The 12,861-nt window shown below is 42.5% G+C and overlaps 1 protein-coding gene across 1 annotated transcript in view; it reads left to right on the plus strand.

The window, feature by feature from the left end:
* Positions 1 to 590: 590 nt before the first annotated feature.
* Positions 591 to 12,861, plus strand: part of KIZ (kizuna centrosomal protein) — a 143,999-nt gene continuing 131,728 nt past the window's right edge. The window contains exons 1-2 of the mRNA XM_030310207.2: positions 591 to 793; positions 8,130 to 8,192. Coding sequence (XP_030166067.2) covers positions 627 to 793; positions 8,130 to 8,192 — 230 coding nt within the window. The 5' untranslated portion in view covers positions 591 to 626. The remainder of the gene's footprint in view (positions 794 to 8,129; positions 8,193 to 12,861) is intronic.

Below are 12,861 nucleotides of genomic sequence, written 5' to 3' on the forward strand. Positions count from 1 at the left end.
CCGGCTTGGGCTCAGGCCATGATCTCAGGGTTTGTGAGTTCCACCCGCGTATGGAGCTCTTCGCTGTCAGTGCAGAGCCCGCTGTGAATCCTCTGTCCGCCTCTGTCCGCCCCTCCCCCACTCATGCGCGCGCACGCGTTCTCTCAAAAATAAATAAATATTAAAAAAAAAAAAGATCAAGTGAAGTGCTCCCGCCCAGCGGTGCCCCCACCCTCCCAGCCTCTATCAAGGTGGGGGGTTAGTAGTCAGGCCCACTTCTCACTTGTCCCTTACAGGGGCTCCTTGCCTCGGGGTGGGCTACGGTCTGTCTCAGGAGAATTCTGAAGGGTGAGAGGAAAGGGAGACTGCAGACTTCGGGCGGAGAGGCCAGGGCACCTCGGCCAAGCCGCGTCCTGCCTGGACACAAGCACTGAGCGAGCATCCGCCAGTCCCTTCGGAGACGACCTGCGCAGCCTTACAAGAGGCTCCGCCTCCTCCCCCGCCGCCTCCCCCGCCCCTCCCCCGCCCCTCCACGCCGTCCCGCCCCCCCCGCGGCCCTCTGTCCCGCCCATCCACGGCGCCCCGCCCCTGCAGGCCTCCGCCCCGCCCCCCTGTGCGGCGGCCTGGGCCCTGTTTATCCGCGGTGCATGGTGGGGCCGTCGCCTGGGACAACCCAGCCACCCGACAGTCCCTTGGCGTTGCACAGCGAGCGCGGCGGCGGTAGCATGCACCCGGCCTTCTCATCCTCAGCGCCTCTGGCGAGCCCCGACTACTACGAGAGGCTGGGCCGCCTCCAGCACGGGCTGCGGGACAGGTACGGCCTACCCGGGGCGGGGGCGAGGAGTGGGCCCGGCCGAGGGTTAGCTGGTGCCCTAACCCCTGTTCCCTGCCACTCCCCGCGCCGTGTTTCCCAGGGCCCGGGTCCGCCCGCGACGCCGCCCCCCTCCCCCGCCCCAAGGTCCTGGTGGGGCCTGGAGGATAAAGTTTACCAAATACCGTGGCCCACTGCCTTTATTGGAGGTCTCTGCCGGAAGATGCGGCCGCATCACTGCATGTGCCTAGAAGTGAGAGTGGAGTTCTCCTGCCTGTCACTCTCAATCACGCCTTGTGAATTTCTCTACTCCCCTTCTACACGCCTCCTCCCCTGTCTCTCTTCAAATTGTCATCCCACCCTGACAGCTGCACTGCATCAATGATGACAAGTCCAGGAACGCAGGCGGGGAGTGTGTGTGTGTGTGTGTGTGTGTGAGAAACATATGCAGGAAACATTTAAATGCAGGAAACATTTTGGGGAGGAACGAGGGCTGGCCAGATTTCCAGCAGAGGTGAAATTTACAGCAGAAGTCCAGCTTCCAGAGGGTTCATCATACTTTGATTAAGACATGAAAGATGAGAGCCACTGAAAACAGCTAGATCTGAGAGCACAGAGAGAAAATTATAAAGCAATTTACTATAAATACAAACATAAAAGATAAGTTGTTGGAACTATTATTTAGCTGCTAAATTAATTGGAGTTGGAAATCTCATTAGTTGACAAGAAAGGAAATAGATATTTGGATCACTTGATAAACAAAGCGTTTAATGAATGTTAAAAGTTACAAAATCATTTCAGTGAAGAGGAGAGCTTTGTGTGTGACAATTCTAAAATGACAACAATAATTACATGTAAAGGCAGGAGTAAGTGGTTATGAAAAGGAATTATATTCATCTTATCCTAGATTTAATTCTTGTCAAATATTTATAGAGCATCCACAACAGGCCTCCATAATTGTCCTCACCATATTTTATCCCTCAGTCCTTTTCTATATCCTATTTTTCTTTCTGACATAGTGCCACTCACCCACTCTGGGGACCTCCTCACCTCCAACTTAAAAAAAAAAATCACTTCCTGCAGTGCCTTCCATGTGGCAAGTATCGATCAACCCATTCTCTAAATTATGTGATCTCTGTATTTTTGTAGCACTGTAGACAAGTGGCTCCTTGCTGAGATGCAGAATTCCAAGAGGACAGGAACCATATCTAGCTGGATCTTTAGCTGATAATAGAGTAGCTGAGGTGGAGGAGGAGCTTGACAAATGTTTGTTGAGTGAATGGTAGAAATCCCAAAGTCAACCATCCAGGGTCCAGATGTTATGAATGTTTTATATACAACACTGTAGCCACCCATTGTCACTAAATCATGACCATTTTTAGTCAACCAGGAAAAGTGAACAGTATGATATTTCAAAGACAGTATTAAATGTTTGCACACACCTTATAGTTAAAAGACAAGACACTGGTCTGCACATTAGTGCACCCAAAGTGCTTTTTGACTCTGTTTTGCTAGAAGAATAGCTTAGTTATCTAAGGCCTTTCGTTACCTCTTAGCCCAACTTCTTTTTTTTTTAATGTTTATATTTAAGAGACAGAGTGGGGGACACAGAATCTGAAGCAGACTCTGAGCTGTCAGCACGCTTAACCAGCTGAGCCACCCGGGCACCCCTCTTAGCCCAGCTTCTAATTTTAAAATGTTACTGGTTCAAATGGCATTCTTTTTGAACTAAGTTCATTGTGAGTTATCATTTTTGCTTCCATGCTAGGAACACCTGGCTGCTTATAGTCCTTATGGTATAATAACTGTAATGATTAGTACTCACTTTATGTTTAACACTTAATGTTTTAACTGTTAAGCAAGGTGAGGCTGTTGAAATTATATAAGGAATTCAAGTCAGATTTTATAGCCTATTCACGGTTCTGCATTTGGAGGTTTTAAATTTATTTTTTTAGTTAGTACAAATCTGTTGCAGTGTGTATTCATATTTCATTTTAAAAGTCCATAACTATCTCCAATGCATAGTAAGCACAGAGGCAAATAACTTTGGATACAGAGAAACTGCAGTAGACATGTGGAAAGTTGGTTTCTACTCTAGGAACAGTTGTGTGACCTTGAGTAGTTTGTTCAGCTTCTTTGAACCTTAGTTCTTCACCAGAAATGAAGAGCATTGAATTATATGTAAGGTAAGACCATAGGTTTTTGTTTTTTTTTCTCTAGTAACTAGCTTCATACTAAAAAAGTTGAAATCTAGTTTTGCAGGGTGCCTGGGTAGCTCAGTCAGGTAAGCATCTGACTATGGCTCAGGTCATGATCTCGTGATCTGTGAGTTCAAGTCCTGCATTGGGCTCTGTGCTGACAGCTCAGAGCCTGGAGCCTGCTTCAGATTCTGTGTCTCCCTCTCTCTCTGCCCCTCCCCCATGCGCTCTCTGTCTCTCTCTCTGAAAAATAAATAAACATTAAAAAAAAGGAATCTGTAGTTTTGCAAAGCAACAAGTAATGAATATCATTGTTTGTATCCTATTTGACTGTTTGAGTGTACTTGCTTTTAGTTTTGGTTTTTAACCAATTTCAGTGACTGCAAGGATTGTAAAACTTCAGAGTCCTTTTAAAATCTACATCCCTGGATCATCACAGCTGCTTTATCAGTCCAGAAATTTCCTGGAGGTGTGAGATTAAAAAAAAACAAAAAAAAAAACTTGCCCTTTTCTGGCCTTCTTAGAGCTGGGACATTGTGGTGTTATCTGGTCTAATAACTGGGCCTTTCTCTTGTAAGTGGTATATTTCTAGCCCAGATTGTCTCAGCTGTAGTCACATGTAGGTGTACTTATATAGTCTTAATTTTTTCCTCTTTGTATATGGTGTTTTCTCTGCACTGTGGTGAAATCAATCATGGAATCTTAAAGAGCCTGCTGGAGTGACTCGTTACCGTGTGTGTAGTGCCACAAGCACGGTAGAAACATGTGAGTGGAATTGACTCTTATAATTATATAAAAACATCCCTTTAAAAGGCCCATTAACTAGCCCCAGTTCTTTCAATGCCAGTATTGATTCAGAGTGAGATATCATAATAGTCCAGAAATTGATTCTAAGATATTAGTTGAGTAAAGCTGAAGTTGGTGTTGAGGCAAAAACAGAATAACAAGTGGCTTAAAAGGAGAAAAGGGAACCATGTGGCTCTGCTGTAAAGACCACCCAGCTGTGTTAACCTTTGAATGGTCCAGGGGCACCTGGGTGGCTCAGCTGATTGAGCATCTAACTCTTGATTTTGGCTCAGGTCATGATCTCACAGTTGTGGTATCAAGCTCCATCTTGGGGCTCTGTGCTGAACCTGCAGCCTGCTTAGGATTCTCTCCCTCTGCCCCTCCCCTCCTGTGTGAGCTCTCTCTCTCAAAAAAACAAAAACAAAAACAAAAAACAGAGCACCTGGGTTGCTCAGTGGTTAAGCCTCCAACTCGGTTTTGGCCTAGGTCATGATCTCATGGTTCATGGGTTCAAGCCCTGCATTGGGCTCTGTGCTGACAGTGCAGAGCCTGCTTGGGATTCTCTCTTTCCCCTCTCTCTCTGCCCCTCCCCTGCGCGCGCTCTCTCTCTCTCTCTCTCAAAATAAACAAACATTAAAACAATGGTCCAGGTGAGGGGAGCAGGTGACGGAAACCATAGGCTATGGATACACATCCCAGGGCTGGTGTTTCAGATATTCTGAAATAAAGATTTAGTGTGTAAGGGTTGCAAGAGATCCTCCCTGTAAACCTTTCTCTGGCTTAAAAAAAAAATTTTTTTAATGTTTATTTGTTTTTGAAAGAGAAAGAGCAAAAGAGGGGGAGGGGCAGAGAGAAAGGGACACAGAATCCGAAGCAGGCTTCCGGCTCTGAGCTGTCAGCACAGAGCCCGACACGGGCGCAAACCCGCAAACCATGAGATCATGACCTGAGCCGTAGTCAGATGCTTAACTGACTGAGCCACCCAGGCGTCCCTCTGTGGCTTTTTATTGAGGCAAATGTTTTGTTTTACATCTTAAATTTAAACTAGAAATGAAGGACAGCATTCTGAAGCTCTGCAGTGTGGTGAGGAGGTTGGGGAAAGGGCCTGTGATTAAGAGTTAATGAGATTAGCATTAGGTTGTCTGGAGCGGAAGGCCGGGAAGTGTTTGCGATTTTTCACCATATGAAGTGTCATAATAGAGAAGTGTGACCTGCAGATGTCTGTATGTACTAAAGACAGAGCAGGAACAAAGTAGTTTTATCTTTGTGATTAAAAAGAACTTGATGCACAGAAGGTGACGGATTCCCAAAAAGGCTGTGGTCCTTTTTCACTAGAGGTCATAGGTGAATTTTTAAAATTATTTTTATTTTTAATTTTTTTAATGTTTATTTATTTTTGAGAGAGAGAGAGAGAGGCAGAGAGAAAGAGGGAGACACAGAATCCAAAGCAGGCTCCAGGCTCTGTGCTCTCAGCACAGAGCCTGATGTGGGTCTTGAACCCCTGAACTGTGAGATCATGACCTGAGCTGATGTCGGACGCTTAACTGACTGAGCCACCCAGGCACCTCAAAATTATTTTGAATTAAATTCAAGCTTACAAAAAAAGTTGCAAGTGTCTAGTATTCCCCTCACCCAGATTCCCCAACTCTTAACATTGAATTCCATTTTTTTCTATTTTGTCTATCAACCTGTTTAAATTATTAGTCTTTTCTGAACCATTTGAGAACTACAGAAATGATGCCCCATTACTCCTAAAAATTGTGTGTATTTCCAAAAAGGGAATGCTCCCTTACGTGATTACCCTATAACTCTCCCAGTAAGAAAATCAACACTGATTGATACCAGTACCCAGACTCCAATAAAATTTCACCATGTGTCCATTTTGCCAACTGTCCCAAGGCTGTGTTTTTCCTTTAATGGTCCAGGCTCCCATCTGTGCACCCATGTTGCCATGTCTCTTTAGTCTCCCCAGCCCCAGTCCGGAGCTATTCCTCAGTCATTCCCTGTCTTGTGTTCCTGAAAGTTTCATAGAGTACAACTTTCATTCCAGAGGGTGATCCTCAAGCTGGGTCCATCTGATGGTTCCTCATGACCAGACTCTGATCACGTTTTTTGACAAGAATAGCATAGAAATGAAGCATGACATCAGGGGCACAAGGTCATAGATACACTTAGGGTCTTTCTGTCTTTGTAATTTAGCGACAGCTAGCTGACTGTCCAGCCATTCATTCTATATGAGCTAAGTGTTGAACATGAAATCTTAGAAGAGGAAAAAGCGACTAATAAAAATTTCTAACATGGAAGCAATTATACCATATTTCCTTCATTTCTTTTCTAAGTTCACTCTTAGAAGATGAGAAAGTAAAGATCTGTGTGGAGCTACTACTTAAAAAAATGGTGTCTCTATGAATTTTTTCCTTGTAATCTTTTTTTTCCTTTTTAGGCATGGGCATACCCCAATTAAGGAATAGATTGTGGGGTACCTGGGTGGCTCAGTCGGTTAAGCGTCCAATTTCGGCTCAGGTCATGATCTCATGGTTTGTGGGTTTGAGCCCCACCTTGGGCTCTGTGCTGACAGCTCAGAGCCTGGAGTCTTCTTTGGATTCTGTGTCTCCCTCTCTCTCTCTGCTCCTCCCCCACTCATGCTTTGTCTCTCTCTCAAAAATAAATAAACATTAAAAAAAAAAAGATAAATTGGGTTGCCCAAGCCAAGATTCAGTATTTGGATTTTGGACCCCATTTTCCCATTAACAGAATTTGGTTAAATGGTAGTTTCCATTCTAGATTATGCTAAGCAAAGAAATTTACTTATAATGCAACTAACAGAGTAACTTTTGAGATTTTTTTTTTTTTTAGAAAGGAAAATATATCTGAAGGAAAACGGAAACTAATAATTAAGAGTTCCAAAATGGAATGTGGGCTCAGCCCCTTTCCCTTAGCAGGCCACCTGAGGTCGCCTTCTGTTTGGATATGTCTTTGATTCAGTCTTTTTTTTTTTTTTTCTTGGCATTTTTCTTGCAGACATTATGTGATTTCTCTCTTGGCCTTTAGTTAGTATTAATTTAGATTAGCAATTTGGCTTCAGTGGAAGCTGGTATGTTGGTGGTAGAACAGAACCCCCCATGGTCAAACCCCCCAAGGGCTCTTTCTGGGATTGGGATGGCTAGTCCTGTTCAGCAGCTTTACCCCGTAGCCCCTTGGCTTTGGCTATTGCCACCTCGTCTGCTGCCCAGTTTCCCTTCCCTCTTATCAGGCTTGGGCATATAGGTGTGCAGGGTAAGGTCTGTCCTCTAGCTTACTGCCAGCAGTCACCTGAACAACACAAGCTAATAAATCTTTAGTGGAGTAGCTCCATGGAATGGCAGTCAGTGACAGATCATGATGTTACAAAGATATAGAAAGAAATTCCTCCAAATTTGAAGTAATTGTGTTAGGGGACTTGATCTTTATTAAATTTGAATGGGGTTGGGCCTACTTTTCAGAGACTTGGCTCTACCCAAGTCTGGTTGGGAGTAGAGCAAGCCACCAGTCTTCAGTCCAAGGTGGATTTGTGGAAGTGTGGTGTCTTGACCTGGCGGGACCCCTATCATGCATATGCCACTGTCCAGAGAAATCTGGCCATATTATATTTTCTGTATTCATGTTTCTTATTGTCTGTCCTTCCCCACTTCTCTCTCTCTCAAAAAAAAAAAAAATACAAAAACAAATTCAGGGCACTTGGGTGGCTCAGTGGTTAAGCCTCCAACTCGGTTTTGGCCTAGGTCATGATTTCATGGTTCGTGGGTTCAAGCCCTGCATTTGGCTCCATGCTGACAGTGCAAAGCCTGCTTGGGATTCTCTTTTTCCCCTCTCTCTCTCTGCCCCTCCCCTTCTGTCTGTCTGTCTGTCTGTCTCTCTCTCTCTCTCTCTCTCAAAATAAATAAATAAACATTAAAACAGTGGTCCAGGTGAGGACTAGAATGTCAGCTGCTTGACAGCAGAGGCCTTGGTTGTCTTGTTCCCCATGTTAGTCTTCAGGACTAGAACAGTGCCTGGCTCATCATGGTACTCAAGAAATTCTTATTGAATGAATGAATCTACCTTCCAGTCTTTTCTTAGTGCATTTCCCCCATTTACTTTGAAAATCTTGTTCTTTTTGCTTCATATTGGTATCATTTTGCTTTCTAGACTCCCACGGTGACTACCAAATGTTTTTGTGACTTGAGTTTCAATCAGCTGGCATTTTCTGCTTCTTAGAGAGTCCAGAGATGCATTCTCACAAAGGTGTAATTTCAAAAGAGATCATGTTCTAAATCCAGCTGCTTATTACTTATCAGTGTAATTTATTCATAAAGTGTTTTCTTTCTATTTTATAGTGAAAAAAAGAGACTGGACCTGGAAAAGAAACTTTATGAATATAATCAGTCTGATGTATGCAGGTAAGATGTGATAGTGGGAATAGTTTTTAAACCAATTGGCATATGTTAATCAAAAAAGTGTAACCCTAATGTATGTTACAGATACCATAATTGCAGTACTTTTACCATTCTCTTATGTCTAATATGTAATCATTTCAAGTAAATACTGAAATTTAATATAATCACTATCAAATGTAGGAATAAATTTGGCTAAATTTTGTGTAAGATGATTTTATTTTCGCTATTTGGTATTCGTGGTATTTCAGAATCTATTTTGCTTAAATGTCTGAGGAATAAGATGCATCATAGTCTTTACCTTTTTGATCACAATTTAAACACATTGAGCCTGTGTAATGATTAAGGCATAATGACTATAGCTGACCTTTCAACAAACTGTTGAAAGGCAGGGTTACGTGATGTCTCATTTGTTCATGGATATTTGACAATGCCTGTGAAAATTATTATGAGCAATGGATAATATAAATGTTGTCCTTTCCAGGTTACTTAATCTGAAGAGCCAACTTTTAATATTTTTAATTCTATTTTATGTAAATTGAACTTCATCCTTAAGCCAAATGTGTGGTATTACCTCCAATATTATTCATATGAAAAATTTCTGGCTATGATAGCATTAATTTTGTGATTTAGCCACATCATAAGATGAGTGAGAAATGAAAACACCTCATCCAGAAGAGAGATTTAAAACCAAATCACCCATCAGGTCCATTTATTTCCTCCTATGCAAAATTATTCTTTGGTGTAGGATTGAGTGTATTTCCAAGGATACCAGTCATGGTGGACATTGATATGTCCCCAGTGGTTCTAGAAGAGACAAGAAGCCAGTAAAATAGTGTAAGGAATAGCAGTGTTATGGATGCCATGGCCTCAGAAGTGGGCCCAAGTCTGAGAGCATCTGTGGCAGCTGCCATTTTTCTAGATTGCAGCTAAGAGGGTGGCCAATGGAGTGTAGACTTTTCCTGCAGCCTGTTTGGGGGCGGCTTCCTGGCATAATGGTGATGGGAAGGGGGAGGTGAGAAGAGACTGGAGACTTTTAGCAAGCTGTCAGTTTGCTGAGTCTGTTCCCCTCTTGTTTCCTAGAAGACAGCGGGTATGATTGGCTAAAAAATATCCTTTCTTTGACTGCCCAACAGGATAAAATCCAAACTGTCTAACATGGCTGTTTCAACCTGGTTTCCCCCTGAGAAGGCAGAGTCTGAGATAAGGGTTTGTATGTAGATGGTAGTTTATTTTAGGAAGTGGTCACATAAAACTGGCAAGCAGGGCTGGGAAGAATGAAATAGGAGCTGGTCACTGCTGTGGGCACCTGGGGCTCCATCCTTTTATATCTTCAGAGGAGCCATGTAGATTGCTTCTCTGCTCCTCACAAGTGTTCACTCAAGAGAAGGAAGGGGGGCCATTTACCTATCCGTAATCCCACACTGGACAGGGCCACCAGGGAGGTGTTAACTCCTTCTCACATCCATGCTGCAAACACAGAGAAGCAGCCCTGGAAAAGCAAGATACCAGGTGCTACCATGGCTGGAGAGGAAATGCTGGGCCAGGAGGATGTAAGGAGGGCCTGAGAAGTATCCAGAACAACAGCTTACCAGACCCTCCATTATCTTCCCCTGGTTCATTTTCATCATCATCCTCTTTCACCAGCCTCCACTAACATGTTACACAGAATCTTCAGTGTCTGAAGCATGACAAGGACTTTCGTAGTATCATGTAAGCAGGTGGGTTTTGTTACCAGGGACTTCTGTTCAGTCTGAGCCCCACCAGCAGTTAGCCATGTGCCATTAGGATAATTACTTCAACATTCTGTACCTCCATTCCTTTATCTGTCAAATTGGGATAATGGTAGCTATGAGGACTTAACAGAGCCTTAAAGCAGTATCTGGCCCTGTGTGAGAGTCAATAATTTATTATTTGTTGCTATTTTTAAAATCAGTATTACTGTTATTCTTCTTAATTATTGCCCTTAAGCTTTCCAACATGCTATTTCCCCTGAGTGTTTCCCCTCATCTTCTCACCCTTGCTTTCCCCAGTTTTGGGTTTAATTCTCACCCACCCTTCATGTCTAAACTAAAAATTAATTTCTGTTGGGAAGGCCTTCCTGGCCCCTTCAACTGGGTCAGATTGCCCACTCTGTAAGAGTCCTTGGCAGTTTTCCCTCGTAGCATTTATCACACTGCATTGGACTCATCTAATTTTTTGTTTTCCCTGTTGACTAGTGAGTGGCTTTCCTATTCACAGTACTGCACATATGAATGACTGCACGAGTGGGTGGGTGACTGAAGTGGTGAGCTTTGAAGGTTCATGTGGGCAGGAATGAAACTAGACTTTGGGTGGAGAAGGCATGGTTACTATTGTATGTACTCCAGCTGGACACTGGCCACCACCAGCAACTTCACCAGGTGCCTGCATGTGGAAGACAGTATGTTAGGTTCCACCTCCATTATTGTCGCTCAGCGTCGAAAGTGGCAGACATGGGCAACAATAAAACCAGTTTTAAGTTTTTTTTGTTTCAGAAGGAAAAATGGGGACAGCCAACCAAGGTCAAAAGCACAAAATTATTAGCATGATAAAGAATTTCTTGAAATAGACCTTAGTCTATTGCTGATGAATTTTTTTCCATTTCCTTATTTCTTTTTTTAAAATTTATTTTATTTTTTAAATTTACATCTAAGTTAGTTAGCATATAGTGCAACAATGATTTAGGTGTAGTTCCCTTAATGCCCCTTACCCATTTAGCCCATCCCCCCTCCCACAACCCCTCCAGTAAACCTCTGTTCTCCATATTTAAGAGTCTCTTATGTTTTGTCTCCCTCCCTGTTTTTATATTATTTTTGCTTCCTTTCCCTTATATTCATCTGTTTTGTATCTTAAAGTCCTCATATGAGTGAAGTCATATAATATTTGTCTTTCTCTGACTAATTTTGCTTAGCATAATACCCTCTAGTTCCATCCACGTAGTTGCAAATGACAAGATTTCATTCTTTTTGATTGCCGAGTAATACTTCAGTGTGTGTGTGTGTGTGTGTGTGTGTGTGTGTGTGTGTGTGTGTATACACACACACATACATACATTTTTTTATCCATTCATCCATCAATGGACATTGGGCTCTTTCCGTACTTAGGCTATTGTCGATAGTGCTGCTATAAACATTGGGGTGCTTCAAAGCACCATACCTGTATCCCTCAGATAAATGCCTACTAGTGCAATTGCTGGGTCATAGGGTAGTTCTATTTTTAATTTTTTGAGGAACCTCCATACTGTTTTCCAGAGTGGCTGCACCAGTTTGCATTCTCACTAGCAATGCAAAAAAGATCCTTTCTCCACATCCTTGCCAACATTAATGTTAGCCATTAATGCATTAATGTTAGCATTAATGGCATTAATGTTAGACATTCTGACAGGTGCAAGGTGGTATCTCATTGTGGTTTTGATTTGTATTTCCCTGATGATGAGTGACATTGAGCATTTTTTCATGTGTCGGTTGGCCATCTGGATGTCTTCTTTGGAGAAGTATCTATTCATGTGTTTTGCCCATTTCTTCACTGGACTATTTGTTGAGTTTGAGAAGTTCTTTATAGATTTTGGATACTAACCTCTGTCTGATATGTCATTTGCAAGTATCTCCTCCCATTCCATTGGTTGCCTTTTAGTTTTGCTGATTGTTTCCTTCGCTGTGCAGAAGTTTTTTGTTTTGATGAGGTCCCAATATTTCATTTTGCTTTAGTTTCTCTTGCCTCCAGCGACATGTTGAGTAAGAAGTTGCTGCGGCCAAGTTGAAAGAAGTTTTTGCCTGCTTTCTCCTTGAGGATTTTGATGGCTTCCTGTCTTACATTGAGGTCTTTCACCCATTTTGAGTTTATTTTTGTGTCTGGTGTAAGAAAGTGGTCCAGGTTCATTTTTCTGCATGTCATTGTCCAGTTTTCCCAGCACCACTTGCTGAAGAGACTGTCTTTATTCCATTGGATATTCTTTCCTGCTTTGTCAAAGATTAGTTGGCCATACGTTTGTGGGTCCATTTCTGGGTTCTCTATTCTGTTCCATTGATATGAGTGTCTGTTTTTGTGCCAGTAGTTGCTGATTAATTTTTAATATCTGCAGCATGTTTGCGAATCTGTTTTTGAGGGTGAACTTTTTTGTGCTTTTCATCTTAGTTTTCCTTGATAGAAGAACATGAAAATTGTGAGCACTGAGTAATGTATAGAATTATACTCCTGAAACTAATATTACATAGTGTGTTAACTATACTTGAATTAAAATATATACTTGAATTATTAAATACTTAATAAAAATGTTGAATTATTTTATTGAACTAACAATAGAAATGCTTCATATCACGTACTCTTATGATATAAAATTTGTGAAGAAGAAAGAGCTAGAACATGCAGGGTTGGTTCTGTGGGAAGAGTGGGCTGCACAACTTGAGCCATATAGTGTGCCTTTTCATTTATTTGTTTATTCATTATTCATTCATTCATTCACTCATTCATTTTTTGAGAGAAAGTACCTTGGAGCAGGGGAGAGGGGCAGAGGGAGACAGAGAGAGAATCTTTAGCAGGCTCCACGCCCAGGGTGGAGCCCGACACGGGGCTCAATCTCATCGATCTCGGGATCATGACCTGAGTCAAAATCAAGAGTTGGGCGCTCAACTGACTGAGCCACCCAAGCACCCCA

This window comes from Lynx canadensis, chromosome A3 (genome assembly GCF_007474595.2).
Source record: "Lynx canadensis isolate LIC74 chromosome A3, mLynCan4.pri.v2, whole genome shotgun sequence".
NCBI lineage: Eukaryota > Metazoa > Chordata > Mammalia > Carnivora > Felidae > Lynx > Lynx canadensis.